Source organism: Cyprinus carpio, chromosome B2 (genome assembly GCF_018340385.1).
Source record: "Cyprinus carpio isolate SPL01 chromosome B2, ASM1834038v1, whole genome shotgun sequence".
In the NCBI taxonomy this organism is placed as follows: domain Eukaryota; kingdom Metazoa; phylum Chordata; class Actinopteri; order Cypriniformes; family Cyprinidae; genus Cyprinus; species Cyprinus carpio.
The window spans coordinates 19,868,733-19,895,776 of NC_056598.1; the positions used below are offsets into that span (position 1 = coordinate 19,868,733).

Below are 27,044 nucleotides of genomic sequence, written 5' to 3' on the forward strand. Positions count from 1 at the left end.
AGAGGGATGGCAGAGAATAGCTTTTTCAGAGGGGGTTGCACTTAAAGGGAAGAGGGTATTATGCTTCCTGTCAAACGTAGCCCCTGATAAATGATTTGATTCACTGATGTATAGGAGAGAGACACATTATAGGGAAAACGAAGGCAATGATAGTACCATAAACACTGCCTGAGAGGTAGTAGAAGCTTCAGATAAATCAGAAAGTTGTGAAAGATGTATTAATTCATATCTTGCCAAACTCACTCTGCACAATGACTACATAGAAAGAATTCCATTGTACTCAGTGATGCAATAATTCAAGGGGTAACCAGAAAAAAGAAAAAAACTCCTGAAGAAATTTAATTTATTTGTAATCTTTTTATTTGTGAATATCTATCGTTTTGTGGTCATAATGGGTTGCGCAACTGTACCAGGACTGCCAATCATAATGATGAGTTTGACTCTTACCCAGCCTTTGGCATAAAAATGAAACAAAAACACCTGTGCATCATTTTCAAGACAACCAAGAGACAAACCAGCCTGAAATGGCAACAGCAGGGTTGAGTGCCATCCAGAATTAAAATGAGAATGTCTTAAATGTTCCAATCCAGTTCTTGAATTTGAATTGAGGAAGCAAATATTGTGAAATTAAAATTCTTTTTGAATGAAAGCATCATTCAAATTTGAATTTTAGGAATGTGTACATTTATTTTGTGTAAGCATATTACTAACTTTTCAGTATGACTTACTCATATGTTATCATTCTGAAATATGATTTTAATAATCAGTGTATTTTATTATATTAAACTTTCATTCTATAGACTATGGTAGAACAACACTTTTCTAAAATGTACTCAAAAAAGATACTTTGTGGTGCTGTTCTGACAGTATGGATTATTTCATTTAATTAGTTAAGAAAAATTGTAAACTCTATTTAGTAAACTCTTCTTCCTGTAAATTCCGCTTCAACATCCTGTGAGATGTGGCGAGTTCCTTTTCAGTTTCATCTCATGAATAGAAAGCAAGCCAGTTCTTCCATTTGGAATTTCGTCTGACTCTGAATGGCGGTTTTCTTGAACTAGCAGCACTGCATGCTGAGAATAGTGGAGCACTTTATGAGCAATTATTCTGAGGCCTGAGTGGATTGAGGGACTGGATTGACATTTTTGTGCACAGGGAGCTTCTAGAATGTAAATGAAGTCTTTGAACATCTCTCTCTCCCCTTACTTGAAGGATTTGGTCTGATGACATGCATTTTTACCTCCCAGTTTCTCATAAGATTGGCTGAAAAAAACCTTTAGTCTCCCCTTTTACATTCAGAATTGTACCAGCATGACAGTACACACCTTTTGAATTGAATTTTTTTTTTCTATAATGAATCACTCTAAACCCAAGCCAGTTCTGAACTCAACAGTTTCCCACTTTGTTCTAAAATGAAAATGAAAGCTCAAGCATAAAATTAAGTCAAACACATTTCTCTATTCACAATTCACTCAAGCAAGAAATTGGCAGGCGCAAACAGAGCAAGGACAAATGGACAGCTGAAAAAATAAACAAAAACGCTTCTTCCATAAACAAAAGCACAGCTGTTTCTTCAAAGTCAATATATTGTTTATGCATTAGAACAATATGGATGATATGATATGATATGATATGATATGATATGATATGATATATGATATGATATGATATGATATGATATGATATGATATGATATGATATGATATGATGATATGATATGATTTTTGAAGTAAAAAAAGCTATAAGTACTTCAGTGAAAATAATAGTTAATATGTGGGGGGGGGGGGTTAAAACATTTAGAGTGTGATCTTGCAGGCAAACAGCACATCATGTTTGACCTTTGACCTTTATCTATAGTTAATATCTATAACTAATCATTAATTTATGACAATATAAATTCAGCATGGCCAATGGACAGAAAAAAGGAAGTAAAAATAGAAAATAGAGAAGATTATGAATAAATATATTCTTATTTTGAAGTAAAAAAAAAAAATCTTTCAAGTTTCAATAAGTCATGCATTAGATTTGTTCAGTAATTACATGGAGTAACAATTGTTTTTTTTTTTTTTTCTAATAATAGAATAATGAATGCTTATTTCTTTTAATAATGGAATAACAAATGCTTATTTCTTGGAGACAGAGTAAAAAAAAAAAAAAAAGTAGGTGTCTGACAGCTCTTTTGGTGAAAAGAAGTGTGGCCTTCACATTATACTTTCTTTAAACGTGGTTTCCTTGTGTCCCAACATGCTTAAATCCACGTTGCCTTGGGAACTCTGGAAGTGCGAAGTAAAACCCGCTGGGTCGCAGGTGCTGAAAATGAACAGTGTCCAATGATCCTGAAAGACAAGGCAATTTGGCAGGCACCGTCGGAATAATGAGAATAGAATGGTAATGTTGCGGGGCTGAGCTCTGTTGCAGGGGAATTTGCAAGCCAGGCCGAGTCCAGCATGCGCGGCGGACTCCACGTTGAAGTGTCTGCCCATTAACCTGCATAAATAGGGGTTACAAAGCCCCCACCCATCCGCCTGTGTCTGTGTCTCACTGAGGCTTACACTCACCCTGCAAAGTCATAGGACGGCTCCTACAGTAGTACAGGCAACACAGACATCTCTTCATGTCAATCTAGCCAGTGCAAGCCGAAGATACCACAGGAAGCAATATGAGAAAAACATGTCGAAGTAAGAGAGAGAGAAAGAGGACTCTCTAGAGAGGGATAAAGAGATGGATGAGACATAGCTGTCTCTTAGGGGAACTGCTCCTCATGTTCTCTCAGACGTGACAAAGCGATATTAGATTAGGCGAACTTGAAATAAAGGAAGAACTCTACTAACCTGCTGCCAGATACACTTCGGCCAACTGGAAACACTTTGTCAAGTGAGGGAAGAGGTAGACTTAAGACCAGGAAACTGCATTGAAACAGTAGCTTGTACAGTTAGAAGTTAGGCATGATTAAAAGAACTTCAACTACTGTTAATCTCATAGCCTTGGGAAAATATTTTATATGGGGGGGGTGCTGGGAGCGGGGCTTGATGTTGCAGGGCGGGGCCATGGTGGGGGATTTTTCCTATTATTAAACAGCCCAAACTCTTATAATACAAAGGAAGACAGATTTATATGCATACCAATATATATTTGTGCTTATGTGATTTTAGTTCAAGAATTTTTCTTTAATATTTCTGGGATTCAGGGATATTCTTTGATAATCTAAATGTTCTTTGCTTGCTGTATAATTTGGTCATTGTTTGAATAATCGTAGAAATGCGCCTTTATAATTAAACTTATATAATATACACAGCACACATAAATATATATTATGCAAACAAAAACTTTTATTTTGGATGCGATTCATCACGATTAATCATTTGACAGCACTAGTTTTTATGAATGTAAAGAACATTCTAATAATCTAAAGAACCTTTTTCCACAATAAAGAACCTTTTGTTGAATGGAAAGGGTCTGTAGATATTAAATATTCTTCATGGAAACATCAATGCCAGTAAAGAACCTCTATTTTTAAGTGTGTACAGTTAAATAATACAATTAATCTATTTACAAAATATATCTTGGTGACACTGCACAGCTCATTGGTACAACAGTGAGAGTTGCTATGTGCGATAAAGGTCTTGGGTTTAAATCTTAGAGGAATATACAGTACAGGTCAAAAGTTTGGAAACATTATTATTTTTAATGTTTTTGAAAGTAGTTTCTTCTGCTCATCAAGCCTGCATTTATTTGATCAAAAATACAGAAAAAAAATGTAATATTGTGATATATTATTACAATTAAAATAATTGTTTTTACATTTATTATACTTTAAATTATCATTTATTTCTGTGATGCAAAGCTGAATTTTTAGGATCATTATCACATGATCCTTTAGAAATCATTCTAATATGATGATTCATTATCAAAGTTGGAAACAGTTCTGCTGCTTAATATTTTTTTCAGAACATGTGATACTTTTTTAGGATAGTTTGATGAATAAAGAGTAAAAAAAAAAAAAAAGAAGCTATGTTTTTAAAATATAAATATTTTGTAATAACAATATACACTACTGGTCAGTAATTTGGGGTCAGTAATTTTTTTTCTTTCTTTTTTTTAAATAAAATCAATACTTTTATTCAGCAAGGATGTGTTAAATTGATAAAATGTGATAGTAAAGAAAATATATTATTAGAATATATATTATTAGAATTTTTTATTTTATTTTGAATAAATGCAGTTCTTTTTAACCTTTTATTCATCAAATATATTAGACAGCAGAACTGTTTCCAGCACTCATAATAAATCAGAATATTAGAATGATTTCTAAATGATCATGTGATAGACTGGATGTTACATGTGACACTGAAGGCTGGAGTAATGATGCTGAAAATTCAGCTTTGCATCACAGGAATATATATATATATATATTTTAAGTATATTCAAATAGAAAACTATTATTTTAAGTTGTAATAATATTCTCAATAATATGAGCAGAAGAGACTTATTCAAAAACATTAAAAATAGTAATGTTTCCAAACTTTTGACCTGTACTGTATATTTTCATAAACTAAGTAAAACTGCAACTGCATAAAATGTATCAATGGCACATTTTATTTAATTAACTTGACCTTTACTGACATTTAGCAAATAAAGACCCTTTTTTAATGTTTTCGGACTACTTAAGTGTGTGCCAACAGACAGCAACCGATAAAAAGTTACCCGCTTGTAGACAGTTAATTTAAGCAGCAGGCGGAACAGAGAGAAATTTGGTGAGTGATAGAGAAGTGAATGTTGATCTGAAAACTGTGTCTGCCAGCATCCACCACTGAATACACTTAAAATGAATGATAAAACACTGACTCTGCTTTGATGCAGAGACACTTGAAACCTTGTTCTCATTTTAATGTGAACTAGAAAACCTTGTGTCTGTTATTTTGCTCAGAAAATCAGCTGTCTTCATTCTCAGCTAAAACTGTGTCAGGGAGACATTGTCGTTGTTTCAACGTTATCTTATCCAGTTTCATCTATAATGGCTTTTTCACTCTTTAAGACCAGTTAGAGACCGTTTACATCATGTTGGCACTGTACTGTAGCTCTTAAAGCGATGGTGCGCAGTAATGTTCCTCACTATCTTTCCATTATCAACAAGTCTTTTCCAAATGCAATGCGAAGCCAACAAACATTCCCATCTGTTATCTTGGCCAGAGGTTAATGCTTTGGTTGACCTCCTGATGCCCTAACATCATGTGGGCTACATGTCTTTATCACAACTCTGCTGTGCACGGTCTGTTTTTTAAAGTCCCCTGCTTTCTCTCTAAACAAATCATGGCTTAAGAACACAACAAGCATTTACTGAACCATAGGAGAATTGTCCTGCAGGACACAGGAGAATTACCAGCATATCTTGAAGACATGCGGAGCATCCATCAGGTTACTGCTTGAAAATTAAAAATACATGTATTGCTGGAGTCATATCACCACAACATCTGGAAGAGACATAATTATCTGATATCATGACATACATTTATTCTTGTTTTCAGCCCTGACATTTCAATCAGTGGTGTGTTTATGTTCTCTGGAGAATGGATGATGAATGGATGATGTGTGCTGCAGGTGAAAATGATCTCATCACAATGTTTCAGTAGTCTCAAGCAGTGGTGGGCCGTCAGGGTCAGCAGGGCCTTCTCTGCTTGCCAAATAAATAATTAAATTGTGTAAAAAAATGTTTTTATTATTATTATTATTTAGGCCTATGATTAGTTTCGTTGAGGTTGAACTGGAATGTCCTACATAAAAAAAAAAAAGTCTATAGGTGGATTACTTTTACTGATCCATGTAGGGAAATTTACTCTGAATTTAACCCACCCCCATCTAGTCTTCTTTTGAAATTGTTGATCAGCTGTCATTATCGTTGAGAGCCTGTGTGTGGCATAATATTCAAATTATATGCATATGGCTGCATTAGCTGTTACAGAGATGTGTGTAAGGGTATGTAGTTTACAGTTGCTTACTGAAGGCTCTGACTGAAACCCCATGGTACACTACTGGTTTCAAGCATGAAAAAATAGATAGTATTTGTGGGTTTTTTTTTTTTTTTTTGGTCCAATTTGGTCATTGGCTGGTTGATTGGCCAGCATGTTAAATTAAATTAAATTAAATTAATAAATAAACAAACACCTGAAGCAGGTTAGACCAGCTGGTAGTAGTTAGTTAGTTAGTTTGTTGGTTGGTTGGTCATTAGCTAGTAAACATTGTTTTCAGTAAAATAATTTTACCTAACTATTTAATTTTGTTTTTGAGTGCACTGAAAAGAACATTTAAAATTTGGTAAAATTCTACTTTTTACTTCTTATGTCTCAGTTTTATGAGTCAAACGTAACTCTCAATGAAGAGGAAGAAAGAGATTTAAATCTTAATCTCAATGGTGGTTCAGGTGGTTTTATTTAAAAAAAAAAAGGCCTAAGCCATTTTTAAAAATGAAGTTTCACCAAAAGAAGCTGAAGCTCTTTTCAGCAATGAGAAGTTTTTTGCATTCTTAATATCTTTCTTTAACTCTGACAATTTTACATATCTTCAAAAATTATAATAATACCATTATGTTTGGCAGCCACAACTCTCTGCATAGTTTACCATAATGCTAAAGGAGGTCAATGCTGATCATCAGCAACAACAGCTCCAGAGCCTTCAGCAGATAATGCTGTTTAAATACCAAGGAACAGGGGTGATACAATACAGGATGTTACATCAGCTCTTTTAATGTGAAATTCAGGCAATAATGATGCAATTGTTCTTTTCTTAGTTATAGCATCTCTTTCCACCATGTATTCTTCTTTCACATAATTACAGCATCACTTACATTCATTAGAAATAGAACATTTGCAGACCAATCTTAAAAAATATATATATATATATATTATTTATTTGCTTGCTCCTGTGATATTATATTTTTACTTAGTTTCCGAGGAGAATGTACTATACATTTTAACTATAATGATGTCAGTCGATTTCAGTGTTATATTACAATGAATTCAATTATAGTATTTGTTTATATTTTGAATTAGCTTTTATTTTTATATTTTCAGTTTTCATTTTAAGTTTTAGTAATTTTGTTATGTGGCTTTGTCATTGTTTTAGTATTTTTCTATATATATTTCTATTTAGCTTTTTTATTTTTATTTCTGTATTAGTCATTTTAGTATTTCAACTTATGTATGTTAAGTTTTTAAGTTCATGTTATGTTTTTCATCCAATATTTTTAATGGTTTTAGTTAACAATAACAGTAGTGACTGATTTAAATATTTTTCTATTTTTGTTTACTTGTTAATACATACATTACAATTATAGTTATCAGGATCCAAAAAGTTTGAAAAGGGTTGGCACTGATAAAATACACTTTCAGCTCAAGAAGTATCAATTTCTTATTTTCATTACTAGTAACTCGGGTTGGTAAGATTTTTTAAATGTTTTTAAAAGACGTCTCTTCTGCTCCCCATTTCTATATTCAAAATAACTATATTTTCATATATTTTAAAATGTAATTTATTCCTGTGATAGCAAAGCAGAATTTACAGTTGCGCTCCATTCACTCCTTTCATTCACTGTGCTGTCAGTTCTGATTGTGGTTCTTCCATGTGAACAACCATTAAGTGACTGAAAGAAAAATCCCAGCAAGAAACATGTGCTGTTCAAAAGTAAATTAGGAAATTGGGGAAAGTTCGCAGTCAAAAGGCCCTGTGGTCCTCCCTGTCGTATTTAATTGAGAGCTCTACTAATTGAGCCTCTTCGTCATTCAGCGTGATAGCACTCATTCTCTTCAAAGGCTACAGGCTGCTTGGCATTGCCAAGATCTCCAGTCAAAGAAAAGTTTCCCATCCGCCCATTATAACAGGAGAAACGCAGAGTTGTCTGCGTGACCTGGTCTGACTTCTCCTTTGAAGGTGGCATGTATAAAAAAGGAACAATACTTTATGAGAGAAAGAGAGACAGACAAAGAGAGAGTGACAGTCTCTTCAGTGGTCTCTTTAATCTTCTCCGTTAGAGAGAACACTAGACCATAGGAAAGACATTTCTCAAAACTTAACACTTCAGGGAAAAGGACTTTTTTTGGGCTGCTAAAGGAGTTGTTCATCCAAAAATGAAAAATTTTCAAAAAAATCTAATGTTAAGTTTCTTTTAATATGTTCAGATGAGATACCAACTCATTTACATCTTGGATGACCAAAGGGTGAGAAAAAATCAGCATTTTGGGGTGAACTATACTACTATGTTTTGGCTAATATTTGTGAAGAAGATTCTGTTACTGTGCAGATTTAGATTTTTTTGTTTCATCAGACTAAACTTCTGTAGAAGGTGTGAGGGCGAAATTGTTTGTGTAATGTCAGACCACTTCTGTGCAAAGTTTGCCACTCATAATATAAGAGGCAGGATGGAGGCAGAATGAACTAGCCACCTGCTCCAGGGTCCAGTGCCACAAATAAAATGATAGCAACCTGCTTAGACACACCCCCAGGCTCTGACAGAGAGAAATAAGATGTCACAGTGTGACAGGAATATATGATTTATTCTTTTGTGACATATATTCGGTAGATTTTAGTAATTAATCTGAAAGTACATTTAGATTGCTAGTTTAAAGTAAAGTGATTAGGATTGAAGTGATTTGGATGGGTGGATGGATGGATGGATGGATGGATGGATGGATGGATGGATGGATGGATGGATGGATGGATGGATGGATGGATGGATGGATGGATGCTTTGTTCTCTACATATGAATTCTTCTCCTATAAGAAATTATAGAGCACTATACATTTACTTTAAAGTCTCCTACTTTTATCCAGGTGATTGAGCAGCAACAAAAAAGAGTTTCTTCGGTAGGGAAGACTATGTGTGCCGGTCCATTAAAAATAGAAAATGTCAGAGGAGATTATCACTCTGACCATAGCCCAAAAGCCCAGGTGTCAGTCTGACTCAGTGATTCATTTTACAGTTTACTCTTGTCCTGAGTTCTGTTGCTGATAAGGGATTAAGGAAGATTTAAAGAAAATTCCATACAAAGGTCTCTACTGAATCAATGAACTGTATCAAAATTCCCAGTCGAAATACTCAAATGTTTCTCATGCTGTAGGGAAAGCTTATAGGTTTAATGTCTACAGTGATCAGAAAATTATTCCAGCACAAAATGTGGAATCAATAACAGTTCTGCTTTACTAGGTTCAGGGCTCAACAGTAACAAGGGCCTGATGAAACGGGGCCAGTGTCAGACAGTTTGGATGAGCTGATAAGTGCCGCACTTCCCAAAAACATTTGGATTTCTCAAGACTGTTCTTGTGAATTATGCTGATTTATATGTCACCAAACAAACATTGTCTAGATTTGATGAAATTGCGAGAATTACTTAATAGTCCTGAAAGCATTAGCTAAAATGTATAATATTTTGCAGCAGGATATCATGAAATAGACTACTTGTAATGTTATGAACTCTAACACAAAATTGCTTGCCCATTTATAATATGTATACAGTATATTGAGGTTGAGGCCAGTAAAAATATTGCTATTGTTAAGATCTGCTATTTTCTTTCCTGTTTTCTATAGTGCTAAAAAATGGTTTCTTTTTGTTCACAGTGCCAATCAGAGGTCTATTTGTGGAGTTGATGATCTCGCCCTAGTGCCCAAGTTGTGATGTGGGGGTGCACCATGGCAATACAAGGTTCAATAGTGAGCCTGGCTCTACTGTTCTTTGGGATTCAAGCTGTTCCAAACCCCACCAGCAAAATAGTGAGGACCACAAGAGTGAGGCGACAGGTTCCCGAAGGCGGGGGTCCCTCTAGCAACCAGACCCAGGCCATGATCTTTAATCATGTATACAACATCAATGTACCTCTAGAGTCACTCTGTTCAGTGGACCTTGACACGGTACCAGGGCCAGGGACAAACAGAGGTACAGCTGGGAGTGACAAGATGCCGACAGAGTATACAGAAGAGACAGTGGACTCGGACAGCCAGGTGACCTTCACCCATCGCATCAATATCCCAAAGCAGGCCTGTGCTTGTCCTGCGGCTGCCGCCATGGAACAGCTGGCTAACCGCGTAGAGATGCTGGAGAGGGAGGTGTCCTTGCTTCGAGCACAGTGTAGCTCCAGCTGCTGCGGAGAGAGCTCTGTTATGGGTACGTTTTAGATTTTGAGGTGGATACACATTGCTTGCATATCCTGCAGTATTATATATATATATAAAAAAGTGATGTTTCTGAGATCTGACTGGATTTGTTCATGCAAGCATGCTTACTGTTATGGTATTTTCATTATATAACAGATAATGATTTAACAAAAAAAAAAGATTAGTTAAAAATGTTCAAGCAGTTTAAACCAAATATTTCAAACTCATTTCAGCCAAGGATGCCCTGGTAAAAAATAAATATACTAAACTGTATGAAATATATTTATTTCATGCTAAGTACACTATAAATACATTTACATATTTATGTACTTAATAAAAATTCCCTTCAGTTGTACTTTTAGTATACTAAACTGGTACACTTAAAGCCTGCTAAACGGGAACAACCATTTTTGTACTTAATGCACTTTAATTGTGTGGAAGTAGTGCTAAAGTCCAACTAAAGATATACTGACATATTTTTTTTATTGTGCTAAAGATGAACTATTGTAAATACACTTCAGGTACACTTTAATATCTTGCATTTAAAGACCCAAGTTATTCAAAGATAATACTATCCTCATCAATAGTGACATTAAAACCCATTTAGGCTTAATATAATAAGAAATGTGCATTGTGCACAAGTAGTATCCAAATAAAGTTTTATTATAACTTTTATATCAGTATAAGTCTTGAGCAATATGTCAGTATATACGGTAGATTTGAACTATATGAAATAAAAGTATTTTAAATATTGTATTTTTGATCAAATAAATACAGCCTTGATGAGCACAGGACATTGTTCAGAAACAAACAAACAAACACACACACACACACACACACACACACACACAAAACTCTTACCAACCCCAAATCTTTGAATAGTAGTGAATTATTTCTTTTATCATATGCTTCTGGATTATACATATGTACAAAATATGTAAATAGAGGATATTAATCACTAATATTGACAATAAAAAAAAGAAAATAACTTTGTCTTTCTATGACTTTTCTATTTAATCTAAAACTAACACTAAGTTAAGGTTAAAAAGTTTAAACTGACTCATTTTAATTAAAAACTTCTCAGTCAGACTCAAATAGCACTGAATTAGTGAAGTATCCATCATTCATTGGAACACTGGACAAAATATTTTTACCAGTTTCTACTCCTTATATTTTTTTCTTGTACCAATTGATGTTTTCATTAAACAGGCAACTGAACTGGGTTATCCTCTGATCGTTGTCTCACCCGCGGATCCTTTTTCATATTGTACAGTATGAAAGAGTTAATGTGTCCTGCTGTAGATAATTATACGCAGACTGTGTGTCTACAGCTCCTTGATGTTTTATAATGGATTAATCAAACTCATCTACTTTAATCTTGAATCCATTTCAAGTGGCTTTTGGCTCATTGTACCCGGTGGATGAAACAAAAGTGCATCCTGGTCCTTCTGTCGGTTATGATGTGACTGCGGTGCTAAGTGAAGTAGAGGCTATATTGTGCATTGATCCATAGGGACAGCAGAACTGTGGATGATGGTAGTGTTGTGCTTGTTTAACATCTCAAAGGGGCCCTCGAGTGGATTCACACCTGCAAACCTTGGCTGCGGAGCACCTTCAGGGCAGCTAAAAACAGCTGAAACACTGCAGTAGTAAAGGGAAAGTCATATCAAGCTATACAAATGAGGTTAGATTGTGAACTAGATTAATTACAGCACTGCTGCTAGAGAGGTCTTCCCCTCAAGCCTTTGATAAGTCCTCTGTTTGCTGAATCAAACTGGGCTACATGTGCTGGAGCTAATAAGATTGCAAGGTATTGCCTCAGAATTATTATTTTTACATTTTTTTACATAAGGTTAATGAGCCCAACCTGTTTGAAATTAAAGGAATAGCTAACCCAGTGTGAATTCTGTCATTGTTTACTCACCCACAGTTTGTTCCAAATCTATTTGACTTGGTTTCCTCTGAAGGAAATACAGTGATTTTTAATGATATGTTTAAAAGTGTGTCCAAGATACTGAAAGTGAGGACCAAAATGACAGGAAAAAAAAGCTCTATAAAATTATGATAAAGTGGTGTGACTTCTTTCAGAACACATAATGATAGCCTTGTGTGAGAAACAGTCTGTAATTCAAGTGTTATATACTTAAAGGGATAGTTCACACAAAAATGAAAATTCTGTCATTTACTCACCCTCAAGTTGTTTCAAAGCTGTATGAATTTGTTACTTTTGCTGACCACGGAAGAAGATATTTTGAAGAATGTGGGTTATCAAATATATCTGGTCCCATATTGACTTATCAATGGGGCCCAACAACTGTTTGGTTACACATATTTATCGAAATATCTTCTTTTCTGTTCAGCAGAAGAGAGAAATTCATACAGGTTTGGAATAACATGACGGTGAGTAAATGATGACAGAATTGTATTTTTTGAGTGCGCTATCAGTTTAAAATTGTAGAGTCTGTGAATCAGTTGACTTAGGTCACAAAATCTGTTTGAATGATTAATTCATGAACCAGACTGATTCAGTCACAGTGTTAACAACTGCCAATTTCTCCCTGACGTTAGGGTGAGTAATGGATATTCATTTCTTTAAATAACTTCAGCATATTTGTTCAATCTTAGGTCGCTTGGACTTCGTCCCTCAGTGTGGCCATGGCACGTTCAGTATGGAGGTTTGTGGGTGTGTTTGTGAAGAAGGATGGATTGGCAAGAACTGCTCTGAACCCCACTGTCCAGATGACTGCTCCGGCCAAGGCATTTGCATCGAAGGCGAGTGTGTATGCGACCGTAACTTTGGCGGTGAGAACTGCTCGGAGCCTCGATGTCCAGGTGATTGCTCTGACAGGGGGTTGTGCATTGATGGCGAGTGTGTTTGTGAGGAAGCCTTTGCTGGAGAGGACTGCTCGCTGGGCAGATGTCTGAACGACTGCTCAGATCAAGGAACCTGTGTGAACGGAACCTGTCAGTGCCGACCTGGCTTCCTGGGGGAAGACTGCTCTCTCATCTTCTGTGCTAATAACTGCAGCCAGAAAGGGGTGTGTAAGGATGGTTTCTGTGCCTGTCAAGAGGGATATACAGGAGATGACTGCGCTTCAGGTCAGTGTTCAATGTGTAAAAACACCCTTGTAGTTCTTGTTGCCAGGAAATTTGTAGACAGAAATTATGGGTTTCAGACATTTATTTAGAGAGTTATTTCTAGGGCTGTCAAGTTATTTTTTAATATATATAATTAATTACATGAAGTGCAAATTAATTAGTCTAAGAAATGTCAAATTAATCAGAAATCAATTATGGCCCAGAAAAACCGTAGTAAAAAGTAATATGTTTGGAATACATTCATTTCATTCTAAGTATAGTTCAAATCTGTTAACATATTTACTGACAAATCGCTTGAGACTTACTGATATAAAAAATAAAATTAAACTTTATTTGGAGTTCTACTTGTGCACAATGCACATTTCTTAATATTAAACTTAAAAGTTGTTTTAATGTCACTATTGATGAGGATTGTATGATCTTTCAATAATATCTGTCTTTAAATGCAAGATATTTAAAGTGTACCTGAAGTACACTGTCTTCCACTTTAGCACAATCGAATATACTTCAGTATATCTTTAGTTGGACTTCGGCACTACTGCCACACAATAAAAGTGCACAAAATAAGTTGTTCCAATTTAAGTATCCCAGTTTAATATACTAAAAGTACAATTGCAGTGTATTTTTATTAAGTTCATAAATATACAAATGTATATGTAACATACTTAGCCTGAAATAAAGGAATTTTAGTATATATTTTTTATATTTATATACATATTTGAAACATATATTTTTAGTTATTTTTATATTTTAGTATATATACATTTTAATATAATTATTTTTTAATAGGATAGACATTACAAAAAAAGCTTTTTTAGCTTTAGAAAGAAATATGTTGTTTCAACATTGCATAAATAATGATAATAAATGGGTATTGATGTTATTGATTTTTTTAATCGAATACTGAAAAATAAAATGACTTTTTTAAATTATATTATAAATATGAAAGTAAAACCACCAGTAGGTGAAAGCAAGTGAGTCATTCATTCATTCCTTCATTCATTCATTCATTCAACCAATTTGTTCAAAGTGCTGCAACATAAAGCCCATTAATGTACATAACTGATAAAAAAAAAAAAAAATTATATAGATGAAATATAAAGAAATGTGATGTGTGACAGAGACATTTCTGAGTCATTTCTTTGACATTAGGGCAACTGTTTTTTCTATTATCCATAAATGTAACCATATTTTGTCCTGTAAGAAAACAGTACATCTATTATCTTGTTAAATATTAAATAGATTTTCACAGTAATTTACATGGTAATTTGTACTATTATTACGTATTTTTCTGTTAAATCTAAAATATTTTTAATATATTTTAAATCTATTTACAGTATATACATTACATGTAGTTAAAGACAGTAAGCATTTGCAGTAGCTTTTTTTTCATTGTTTTAACATTATTACAGCTTGCTATATCGGCACAGTAGATGCAGTTAACCGTTACCCAAGAAAATGAGTTTGTTCTGGATAATTCACACATTTTGCTTTATATATTGCAAGTGAATATTTAATGTCTGACTCGCTTGGTGTTCTTTAAGCATTTAAAATCCATCAAAGAAGAAATTAAGCTATAACAAAAGCTCGTTTGAGAAAATACGAACATCATTTTCATAGCATATTCTCTCTCAAAGTGTTTAAGCCAACTGCGGATAAACAAGCCACTTTATTAAGCGATGTGCAACTGGTACATTTTCTTTCCAATATAAATCCTCTCTGGGAAGAGCAGTAACCGATTCCCCAGTTACCAGCACACATGACAGATGCTAAACCCCTCGGTAGGCCCCCTGCTCCTGCAGTCATGGCTGTAAAATTGGTGACAACTCACAGCATAACACCATTCATTTGTCAAAAGTCACATTCACTGGGGAAGATGTGTCATATTAACCAGGTTGAAGCAATTTCTCCATCACGCTTACCCAGGTTCACAGCTAGTTTGTGGAAAAGGGTGGCGAAACCCCACATCGCTGAAGACAGCTGTCATCTCATGGGTGGAAGAGGGAAGGGCAAATCATATTACCACCCCAGTTCTCTCCCTCTCATTTTCTGCAAGACTGAGTGGAGGCAAAATTGCTTATTTCATTGCAATTAGGAGAAAATAGTGGGTTGTTGTGTGCGAGAGGTGGTGGAATATGGCAAGTGGCTGCTCAATTATTACTCTCCACATAGCTTCTCAAGATTCTCTGCTCTCTTAGGCCTTCGTATTATCAAGGGAATGAATTAGGATATGGCTTTTCTTTCAGTTAATCTATCCAATTTTCTCGTTTCATTAGGCCGATGAAAACATAAGCAAAAAGTATTTTGCAAACAGGTAGCGATGGGGGGAAAGAAGTAATGAAGGAAATAAAATGTGTTGAGAAGTTCCTTTCTGAAATCTTCAAATAGCTTAAAATGAAATGATATGTGAAATGTCTTTCTTTGACAATGACCATTTTTCTAATCAGCAGATATTTTCTATTCATCAAGGAATTAAACTGCTCTGACAAAAAACATAAAACTACACCTGCTTTAGCAAGTCGTTCTGATATAATTCAACAAAAGTAATCATGAAATAAGTAATAGCAAATTATACTCTACACACTTTGCCAAAACATAGTCTTTAAGTTATTCTGAAAGACTGTTAGCTGACATATTGTTGCTTCAGTACATGGCAATCGATAATCTAGACAAGCAGGGCTGCCAACTACTAATGCATGTACAAAGCTGAGAATGAATCCAGTTTGAATGGATTGAGAAATTGCTGTTAGAATTTGTGAGGCTGTGCTGAATGAAATAAAAATAAAAGAAAAACCTGTTAATTCACAACACATTATATATATAAAATTTTCAGTTTTGCTTAATATGTAGTATGTTGATAGAAAGATTTTTCAAATAATTGATCTCAGCTTTTAAGTTTTTTAGTGATAAAAAACTTAAAAGCTGTGAGACGTGGAAACTGAGAAGCATCCAGTTGGAAAGACTGTTGCTCCCTTTTTGTCTAAGACTGTATCTGCTCCGCTTCCTGAATTCTTGTTCCTCCTTGAAAATGAAAAGTGGAGCTTGGCAGTTAGATATGGGTGAAAAGCACAGATGCTAGAGTGATAAATTTTGCTAAGTATGCACCCTGGGACTTTTTTTCTCTGTTTTGAGGGGTCTGTTGTAGAGGGGGACCAGAAGGAACGCCAGTCTGTCCTGTTCGTGTGGAAGGAGCTGAATTGCTTTCTCAAGTCTTTAGTAATTCCTTGGGGGCCACTTATAGCTACTCCTATGAGCCCAGTATCAGGAAGAAGTCTCATGTATTCCGGAGACCCGGGTTGTTTCTTAGTCTCTTGGGTAGCCCAAATGGGATTCTCCAAACTCATTTATAAGTAGCTGCATTTTCTAACTTTTTCAAGTTCACTACTTAACAGAACATCAGTGTCAGATAAAACTAGATGTGGCTTGGAACATCAACTTAAAAATATCTATCTGTCCATCTGTCCGTCTGGACATCAACTTAAAAATATCTATCTATCTATCTATCTATTTATCTATCTAGCTGTCCGTCCGTCCGTCCATCAGGGATGCACTGAAATGAAAATTCTTAGCTGAAGCCGAAACCAAACAAAATGAAACACTGGACACAGATTTCACGTTTTCCCCCATGTATTTTACCTATTTTTTTTTTTTTTTTTTTCACCATTGCATAAATTAAATAGCCATATGTGCATTTTACTTTTTTGTCTGGTTTTTCAAATAAAAGAAAAAATCAATTACAAAACAGAAGATCTATCTATCAATCTTATCTTTCTATCTATCTGTCTGTCTGTCTGTCTGTGTTCTATTAAAAAGTAATCTGTGAACAAAAGTTGTAAAATGCTTGCAGTGTGATTTGCTTTAGATCACATCAGAGAATTTTCCATACCTGTCTCCTCAGAATGATTGCTTTTTGATCAGAATAATATATATTCATGTGATACCATCTGCCTTTTTATGCACAGTGTCACCTCCTATGAATCTGCGAGTTCGGGGAGTGTCAGAGAACACCATTGATCTGGAATGGGAGGGGCCTGTGATCCTGACAGACTATCTCATCACTTACGCCCCCACAACCCCTGGTGGAGTCCAACTAGAGATCAGAGTCCCAGGAAATGTTACCAACACCACCATCAAAGGGTTGGAGCCGGGTCTGGAGTACAACATCAATGTGTATGCGGTGATCGACAACATCATAAGTGCCCCAATGAACACCTTAGTCTCCACCTGTGAGTGCACTTCTCTCCTGAGAGCTCTTTTATTCAAATAGCATTGGTGTTTTGGTCAGATAAGGCTATTTTCTATTGAAATGTCTGAGGTGTTTTGCATAGATCTTGAATGTGACATTTTCATTGTAAGTGCATCATTGTTACCCAAGCATGACCCATGTTTAATAGACCTGGATGAGAGATTACACACTCCTTCACAGTTCCATTTGCACACACACACACACACATACCTCATGTTAGTTCTTCAGAAGAACAACTGGCTGTCTTTGCCAACAGGATATGATTAGACACCCACCACCTGGTGAGTAGCAGTGCCAGACTGGCAAAATGCTAGAGGGCCTTTTGTATACAGTCACTGCTTGTCAGCCTTGAGCAAAATGCCTCAGCCTAGAATAGAACACATCATAACAAACATTCTATTATTTTTGAAAAGCCAGTTGGGCATTCTACAGACAATCACAAAGCACTTGCCTTCTATTTCTTACATTTTTGCAGGTAATTCAGAGATAATGAAGAAAATTGAAACTTAATAAATTTGAAAGAAATTGCTATTTGCATGTGGCATCTGGCAGGCATCGAGGATTTGCTTAGACTTCTGAGATATTCAACTAGTGGAGTCATAATTTCTATAATGTAACAAAGATGTTGAACATTATTGCCTATTTTCTGCAATTGAAGGATATGCTTGCAATAGCCAAAATCCTGTGCAGTTATCAATAGGAAAACATATCGCAAGGAAGGAAATAAAGAAACAGATACAGTAACGTGAAATCATATAACAATTTACAATAACTCTTTTCTATTTTTCTATATTATATAATGTACAGTAATTTATTCCTGTGATGGCAGTACTCTGGTCTTCAGTGTCACACGATCCTTTGGAAATTACTCTAAAATGCTGCTTATTGTTACCCATGTTAAAAAAGGTAATGCTGCTTAATATTTTGTGGAAACTGTATTTTATATATATATATATCTCTAAATTTATGTATATATATTTTTTTTTTTTTTTTTTTTTTTTTTTTTTTTTTTCAGAATTTTTATGATGTTAAAAACAGCACTTATATGAATAGAAATTTGTAACAAATCTTAAATCTCAAATCTTAATCTTAAATCTCATTTTAAATCTTGATAAATTAAATCCTTGCTGAATAAAAGCTTTAATTTCTTTTAAATAAAAAATTCTGCTTAACCCAAACTTTTGAACAGTAGTATAGGTAGGTTATTGTGAAGGAGAACAACATAGACTACTGACTACTGCCAGAGTTTATTTAGTACTATTTATTGTATGATCACACATTATCATTTACTTACAAACCTTTGTATGTCATCATATACATGGACGCTGCAGAACACTTCAAGCAGAGATAGCGTTTTATTACTGTTTCCATTATATTATTTTTAAATCCTCTGGAGGCTCTTACTATTGTTGACACTGAAAAGGCTGGAGGTTCACTTGTGTACACTGTGAAATGACTGTAATGCTATTTCCTGACTTCTATTCTTCAGGTTTCCCGACTGCGTCCTTTATACAAAAAAATGTAAACTGATTTAAGACCCATTGCATGTTTAAAATATCTGGGAAAACTAAAATAAACTTGAATATGTCCGCAAAGTGAACCTCTCTGTATCCACTGCTCTCTTTTTACAGAGCTAAAAGCAGAGAGTAAAGATCCACCTTGGCTGAGAAAAATGTTGATTTATTGAACACACACAGGACGGAGGCCAATAATGCATCAATCTGTACCTTTTAGATCTCTCGAATCCAGACGGTTTACTCTTCAAATCCATCATGGAGACATCTGTGGAGGTTCAGTGGCAACCCTTAGACTACTTGTTTGATGGTTGGGAAATAAGCTTCATTCCCAAGGTAAGGCTTTCCTTAGAAGGTCACACTTCATTTGATTCTGCCCCTGCGGTGCTTCTGGCGAAACAACACTAAGGTTCTGGAATCTGGTAGCATTTGTGGACTTCAACATCTGCCGCATTGTATTTCCACAACAGTAAACAAGAAAACTGCAATGTAAGGTTTTGACAGACATCTGTGCACAGCTGATAAATTAATGCTTTTTGAAGCCAAAGATGATTCGGTTTCTGACAGGTGCCTCTCAGCATGATAAATGTCAATCTGTCCTTGTTTGAAAGAGAATTATTCTGCATCATGGCAAAAACACAATACATCCAGGCAGAGATGTTCTCACTAATCCCCTTTCAAATGTTCCATCTGGAGAAAGGACAAAACATTTTCAGCATGTGCATTCTGCACCCTCACAGGAAGAAGAAAAACGTCCAGCTCCTGCATGCCAGCAAAATGTGGAGCTTGTGCTCGGTGCCTCATTATAAAATAGCTGTGGGAGACATCGCCGTATGCAAAACAGCATGTCTCCTCTGCAACATACCTGTCATTTCACATCGAGGTGAAACATCTCTCCCTATGTATAATAACAAAAACGCATCAGAGCCCCTGAGGCGTCGTTTATTTCATTTGGTTGTAGCTATTACTATTAAGACCCAGCCATTGAATATGTAAACACACTCTTCCCCTCCAACAAAAGACATATCAGAGGTGTGCTTGTGTGTAATGGAAACGGGTAAAGTGGGGATTATGGTTTGCTAAAATGGTTCACACAAAGAATTTCCTTCAGCCAGGAGATGATTTGGCAAATCTATTTGCGGACAGTTTTGAGAGCTCAGCCGAGTAAAAGCCACACATTTTAGGACCCCTTGAAGAGTGCATTTTCTGTCCTGTGCTGGGAAGTCTGGGTCTCATCCCACTGTTTTAGCTTTCAGCTAAATTCATAGCTTACGTCCTGGCAAAGTGAGTTTCATAAATTCTTCATTTTTGGACTAAAAGAAGAAAATAACTTGGAATCAAAGTCAAAAGCCTCTTTCGAGAGAATAGGAAGTGAATACAAAGAAGCTGATGGTCGAGGGCGGGGGATCATGGTGTACTTCAATCTTCCACCGATGAGAGGGTCTGCTAAGAGTACTGTGTATGAGAGCCAACTTTGGTACGTCACTGGGGAAATCATATTAGAAATGCAAGTCCTATCCTCTGCGCATTTAATCCTACAAAGCGTAGGAGCCATACTGATTTTCCACATTATCGTAATGGATGCGAGGGCTGGGACAAGTGTGCTTTCACCGAGACAATGGCAAAGAACAAAAGGAAAGAGGCTTTTTAAATCAGTCACATCTTCTGAAACCCTCTCGCACTTTGATATTGCTTGATTTCATAAGCGATCCAGGGGAGGTTAGTTAGTCTTGTGGGGTGTGATGCATCAAACTCATAAAGTGCTCTGCTAAGCTAGTTGGGAAAAAAACAAGGCTTGATTCAATACATCAAACATCTGGCGAAATGTATCTACACTAAGATTCCAGCAGCTTCTTTTTTTACACAGCCGACTGCCTCCTGAAAACAATCTCTGTTGATTCGAGTGGTGTACTGTTTGTTCCTGCATGCCTGTCTGCACTCTGATGGCAGAATTGTGAAATGTGATATTTTCGTATGTGTTTGTGTCTTGTGCACATCAAAGGACAATGATGGAGGGATGACAGCACAACTACCCAGTACCATCACGTCGTTCCACCAAACAGGGCTGCGGCCTGGGGAAGAATACACTGTCAACCTGGTGGCCTTGAAAGACCAGGGAAGGAGCCAGCCTGTTACTGCAACCGTTATAACACGTATGCCTCTTACTCGTTTACATTTATGCATTTGACAGACTTTTATTCCAAGCATTTTGCATTGCATTCAAGTATTACACTTAGTGTATGTGTGTTCCCTGGGAATCAAATTCATGACCTTGGCATTGTTAGCACCATGCTGTACCAGCCAATCTATAGGAACACCCACGCCTCGCTGTTTCATTCTCCGATAACTCAGTCGTGTTTTTCTTGAACTTGCTGTATAAGTCTTTGATTTTTAATGACCTACCTAGAGTGGTTTTTGCGTCTCAATACTTGCATTTTCTCATTACCCCTACAATGTAAGTATATTGCACCTTTAGTCAATAAGTTCTGTGTAAGATTCTATAGTGCAACTTAAGCCTTTTGTTCAGTAATTTGTTTCTGAAGAACTTGAAGACCATTTGCATGGCTCCACAGTGACAAAACTAATGGATTCATATGGTAATTAATGTCTTTTAATGTACCACTGTATTCCAGTATGACATTGAAAAAAGCAATACTAGACAGCTCTTGTCCACAATACCGATACATTACTGATAAAATTTCCAATTTTTTTTTTTTTTTTGCTTATTTGCAAATGTTTCTATGTATATTATATTATATTATATTATATTATATTATATTATATTATATTATATTATATTATATTATATTATATTATATTATATTTATTATATTATATTATATTATATTATATTATATTATATTATATTATATTATATTTAGCGCTTTCAAATGGTTTATACACATATATCAAAATATATGTGTATATTTATTATTTATATATAAATACACACTCATACATGTATATATTTTTTAAATAAATGTATTAAGTTTGATATTGGATGTGATTAATCGCGATTAATCTTTTGACAGCATTATTATTTTATATTATATTATTATATTATAATGCCTTATTTTTTAGTATTATTATTAGTATTTATTGTTATTATTTAGTATTAGCCATCCCTAGTTGACTGAATCATGCTCACCAAGCAATCAAGTTTTGTGATAGACAGTGTAGATGCTCTTAGTGTGGAATGGTAGAACAGAGTGTTTCATCATTGATGAAGACATAAAAGTTTGCAAAGCAAACAAATGCTCCTCGGGCGGATGCACAGTGCAGGGAGATCCAGTTTACCGTTGCTTTCTGTGTGCTGAGAAGATGAAAGAGCGAACAATGTGAAGTGTTTTCCCCCTCAGGTTACTCAGCCAGCTGAGTCACTAGTGTCTCTTTTGTAGATGAAGCTGACAAGTTGGAAGTGGCTTGAGCAGTGATTTCCTCCACCCATCTGCCATGTCCTGTTGTTTTTCCCCTGTCCTTGGTGCTGAAATCAGTGGTGCAGCAGTGAGGCTGAACAGAGGGCTCACCTTCAAACTATACTACGAATACAGTCATTTTACTGTTAGTCTGCTGACAGTGTGTTGTCAGAACGAAACGCTATTGCAAATGTGTCTGACAAGACATGCAGAAAAACATACAGCCAGTGATATAGTGCACTCACAAAGGAAGGCATGTAAACAGAACTTTCAAATGGCATGTGAGAGGGGCCGAGCTGGGCTGGGAAGGCATTAACTGCAAGGAGGTGTCACATTGCTTCAGCTAATGGAAAATGTCACTATGATGAATGAGTGAGTCTGGCAGCAATTATGCACTTAATGTAAACTTCACCCAAGAATTCTTCTTCTGTCACTTACAGACAGGAGGATTATATTCAATTGAACTTTTCCTGGACAATTGAAATTGCATGTCTGCTGTGAAAACACCATTAATTTCTACGGGCCTCACGGTCGAGCATAATTAAAGAGGCATTAATTATGGATGCGAGTCCATTAATATTTCACGCGTCCACTACGGATACCTTATTGGATAAAGAAAGACAAATTTGATGTCACTTAATTATTTATGTGTGCAAAGATTTATCTATCCCCGGAGAAGCCCCGGGAAGATGAGCTTTGCTAAGCGTGCGCTCGGCGCCTCATGAGTTTGCTTCACAGTAATTATGCTTAAGCGCTAAATTTACAACATTTTCGGGAAAAAATAAACAGTAATCTACTGCCTGGTCTCTGGTGTGCCTGGACTTAAAAATGAGTCTGTGCTGGTGCGCCTTGAATAAAACCAAGAAATCACCCTTGTGGATTGAATAGGCTGTGCAGAGAACTTAAAGTAAATATTCCCATGAACCTGAGGTGACATAATTTCTTCATTTACTTGGGGTTCCTTTGAAACACTCGTGTTTGATTAACGGGTCGCATTATGTAGTTGTAATACTCTTTAGGGAGTCACAATGGCATCATGCGCAGTATATGTTGTAGGCTCATCTTTAGAAAGGTAAACATAGAATTCAGCGCAGTCTCACCTGGTCCAATTAGAAGCATTTTGCATATCACAGCAGAATGAGGTCGAGGTTGGAGATGAGCTGAACTCTTGAGGTCATAAGTACCAGAGATGTTAATTTTCCTTCCCAATACCTGTTTCTAAGGCAGATGGTCATGTTGCCCTATATAAAGAAGCAGGTTAATTATTCACACAGTCAGTTAGCGTCTTATTAAAAGAGCCTGTTGGAGGCTCAGCATGGCCGCTTGATTCAGACGCTTGAGTGCGTGTTTGCAGAGGGACTGCCTGCTGACGAATATTATTGACACTTTCTCATGTACTGTACTTCAAACCAGGGATATCTTAAAGGTGAAGTGTGTAATTTTCAATATTATTATATATTGCCAGTTAATAAGACTTGAGGTAAACACTGTGGCTTTCAAACATTATTTGGTTCAAGTAGTTCAACTTGAACCAAATTAACCAGTGGCATTTGTCCCAAGATTCAGGGTTTGGCTGTTAAGCAATACTGTAACAATACCATAAAAACATCTTGATCAAGTGACAGCCATTCTATGTATTGTGATGTTAGCAAATTTCTGGCAAATTAGCTTTTTTTTTCAAGAAACAATGAATGTCATCAAAATTTCAGTAGGTTATAGTACGTTCAGCCTAGCTGAACTGAGCAGCCGTTACAGTAGATGGAGGCAGGCATTACAATGAGTTCCTGTTTGGGGGCGCGGGGGGGGGATGTTATTTTTGCAATTTCCTCTGGTACTTTTTGTGCCACATAAATTACACACCTCACCTTTTAAATCAGACACAGTCACAGTTCACTATATTTAAAGTTCAAGCTTAACTTGCAAATTCAGCGTTATCAGGTTCTGCACATTCCCACAACATTGCACTTTCTTTTTTTTTAAGTATGTTGCAAACACTTTTTGACCCTGCACCATTATCTTGGTGAAATTCTAATGATACAATAGATACAATATAGCAAAGTCCTTTTTGTGGTTATTTTTTCACTCTGAATGCACTAAGACCTGTTATGTCTATAGCTCAGGGCTATGTTTTTCTGTGGAAAAATACACTTCAAGCAAATTCACATTTTTTTTCATCTGTATTTTATGGTACAAAAAGGGATGTTTCATTTTTATTTATTTTTATTTTTCAGATATTAAACTCAAATAATCAAATAAATGCCCTTAGGTACAAATTACTCAAAACAAAAGTTCTTATGTCGCTGTTACCATGTTAGAGAAACTTCTATGACTTCTATACTAAGAGTTTTAAACCTTTACAGAGCCAAGGACCTTCTCCCTTTCCTAGATTTTTTTCAGTATCACTTTTAGTAACTGAATTTGTATTTAAACGATATAATGCTTATCAGATTTTTTTTATTATTATTATTATTATTATTCTTTAAAAAGTCAGAATTTAAAAGAAAATTTAGTATGTTTTCTATATTATCTCCGTCGACTACCTGGAGTGCTTGTATGGACACCCGGGGTTCTCAGGCTCATGGTTGAAAACCCTTCTAGCATATTGAGAAGCTCTGACTTTTCTCATATCAATGATGTTGTCTTATGTTTTTTCCATCAGTTATAGATGGACCAACACAGCTTATTGTACGAGACATCTCAGACACAGTTGCCTTTGTGGAATGGAGCCCACCCAAGGCTAAAGTGGACCAGATTATATTGCGATATGGGCTGTTAGGGGTGGACGGACCAAAGACCACCTTTCGCCTGCAGCCTACTCTGAGCCAGTACTCCCTCCAAGTCCTAAGGCCTGGATCCACGTATGAAGTATCAGTCAGTGGAGTCTGGAATGGCACTGAGAGTGGAGCCATTTCCACAGAGTTTATTACAGGTGAAGGAAAGCAGTTCTGACTGAGTGAATTATCTTTCAACATTCACTTTTTAACTTAGTTTTCACATTCTTTATTTTAGCTATACTGATATCTTTAAGTGGAGCAGGTCTGCTTCACAAAAGTAAACATTTATATTTGATTCCAGAAATGCAGCTTGATAATCCAGCTTTCTTTTATGTGACTAGTACATTATCGATTGTGTTTTTTTTTTTAGAAATCGATGCACCAAAGAACCTGAGAGTGCTGTCGAAAACTTCCACTAGCCTGGAGCTGGAATGGGACAATAGTGAGGCAGATGTAGAAGGCTACAGGGTGGTTTACAGCACACTGGCTGGTGATCAGTATGACAAAGTCATTGTCCCACGCAATGATGGTGCCACCACCAAAACTACTCTCACTGGTAAACTCAAACCCAACTTTTTCCTTTATTTCATAGTATTGAAATATTCTATACAATTTCTATATAATATATTATAATATCTGACATAACCGAATTTCAGATATTATATAGGATATGGAACCAATACTTGGTAAAATGGTTTTATTCATAATAAAATTGTTTATTGTTAATTCCATTTAAAAATCTTAAAAATTTCAATACAATTCACATTTAAAATTTTTATATTTAAAATACAACTGTTGCTTCAAAATTGAAGTTAAAGATTAAAAAGCTTTACAATTATTCTAATTATAATAAAACAACATGCCATCACAAATTCACATTTATCCTAACATTTCAAATATGTAAAATATCATTTATGTATATTTGTTAGGGTTATGAACTTTAGTGTTGTCTTTTTCTGTTATGTCTGCCTGTTCCTGTTTTTCCTTGTATGGTTTTGTTCCTGTTAGGTTTAAGCTCTTTAGTTCATTTGCTCGTTATTCATTATTAGTTAACCTTTTTTTCCCCCTTGTCAGCTGCCCTATTTAGAGTCTCCTTTCTGTTCAGTTTACTGTCAGTTATTGTTTAGTCACATGTGTTTACATTACCCGGAGTCATTATCTTTCATATATTAGTGTGGATTATTATTAAAGATATTTTTGTGGATTATCTTTGTCTTCATCGCCTTCCTTGGTGGAATTGTGACAGAAAGATAAGGCTTGAACAGGCCTCAATTATTGTGGCCCCGAAGGGCAGTGTTCATAGCCCTTCAGGGGCTACAGTCTTCATTTTCCAAAACGGCCGTGACCCGGAGAAATATATGCTCAAGGTTTTCGAAAATTTCCATTGCATCTTAATGGAGGGATTCTGGTGCGGCCTAGAAGACAATATATGCTTCATCTTGCCCAGAGCTGATCCATGCTAGTCGCTTATGATCAACATCAGCTTCGTGCTGTGGATTGTCAGATCAGCATTCACCATGGACGAAGCAGAGCCCAGCCTGGGGTCATCACATGTGAGTGCCGACAGCCCGTCATCACCTATCAAAACTTCTAGTCCAAAGCCCAGTCAACTACCACCCCTCGGCGTGGAGCTGCCCGAGCCCACAGCAGATGGAAAGCCAGAGCCTGCCGTGGTCATTGAGCCATTGCCATCAAGAGCGACAGAGCTGATGATCGCCCTGGAGCCAGAGCCCCAAGTGTCTGACCAAGTGTGAGAGCCAACAGCACAAGTGACGGTGGAAATAGCTGTGAAGATCGCGGGGGCAAAGGAAAGCCCCGCCCACTGCAGCACCGCTGAGGGTGAGCAAGAACTGGA

At 36.0% G+C, this 27,044-nt stretch overlaps 1 protein-coding gene across 4 annotated transcripts in view; it reads left to right on the forward strand.

Annotated features, from left to right (window-relative positions):
- Positions 1-27,044, forward strand: part of LOC109078957 (tenascin-R-like) — a 126,051-nt gene that overhangs the window by 71,188 nt on the left and 27,819 nt on the right. For all 4 annotated transcript variants that reach the window (XM_042718545.1, XM_042718548.1, XM_042718546.1 and 1 more), the window contains exons 4-10: positions 9,607-10,150; positions 12,766-13,239; positions 17,202-17,465; positions 19,220-19,335; positions 21,002-21,152; positions 25,075-25,344; positions 25,560-25,745. In XM_042718545.1, coding sequence (XP_042574479.1) covers positions 9,664-10,150; positions 12,766-13,239; positions 17,202-17,465; positions 19,220-19,335; positions 21,002-21,152; positions 25,075-25,344; positions 25,560-25,745 — 1,948 coding nt within the window. In that variant the 5' untranslated portion in view covers positions 9,607-9,663. The remainder of the gene's footprint in view (positions 1-9,606; positions 10,151-12,765; positions 13,240-17,201; positions 17,466-19,219; positions 19,336-21,001; positions 21,153-25,074; positions 25,345-25,559; positions 25,746-27,044) is intronic.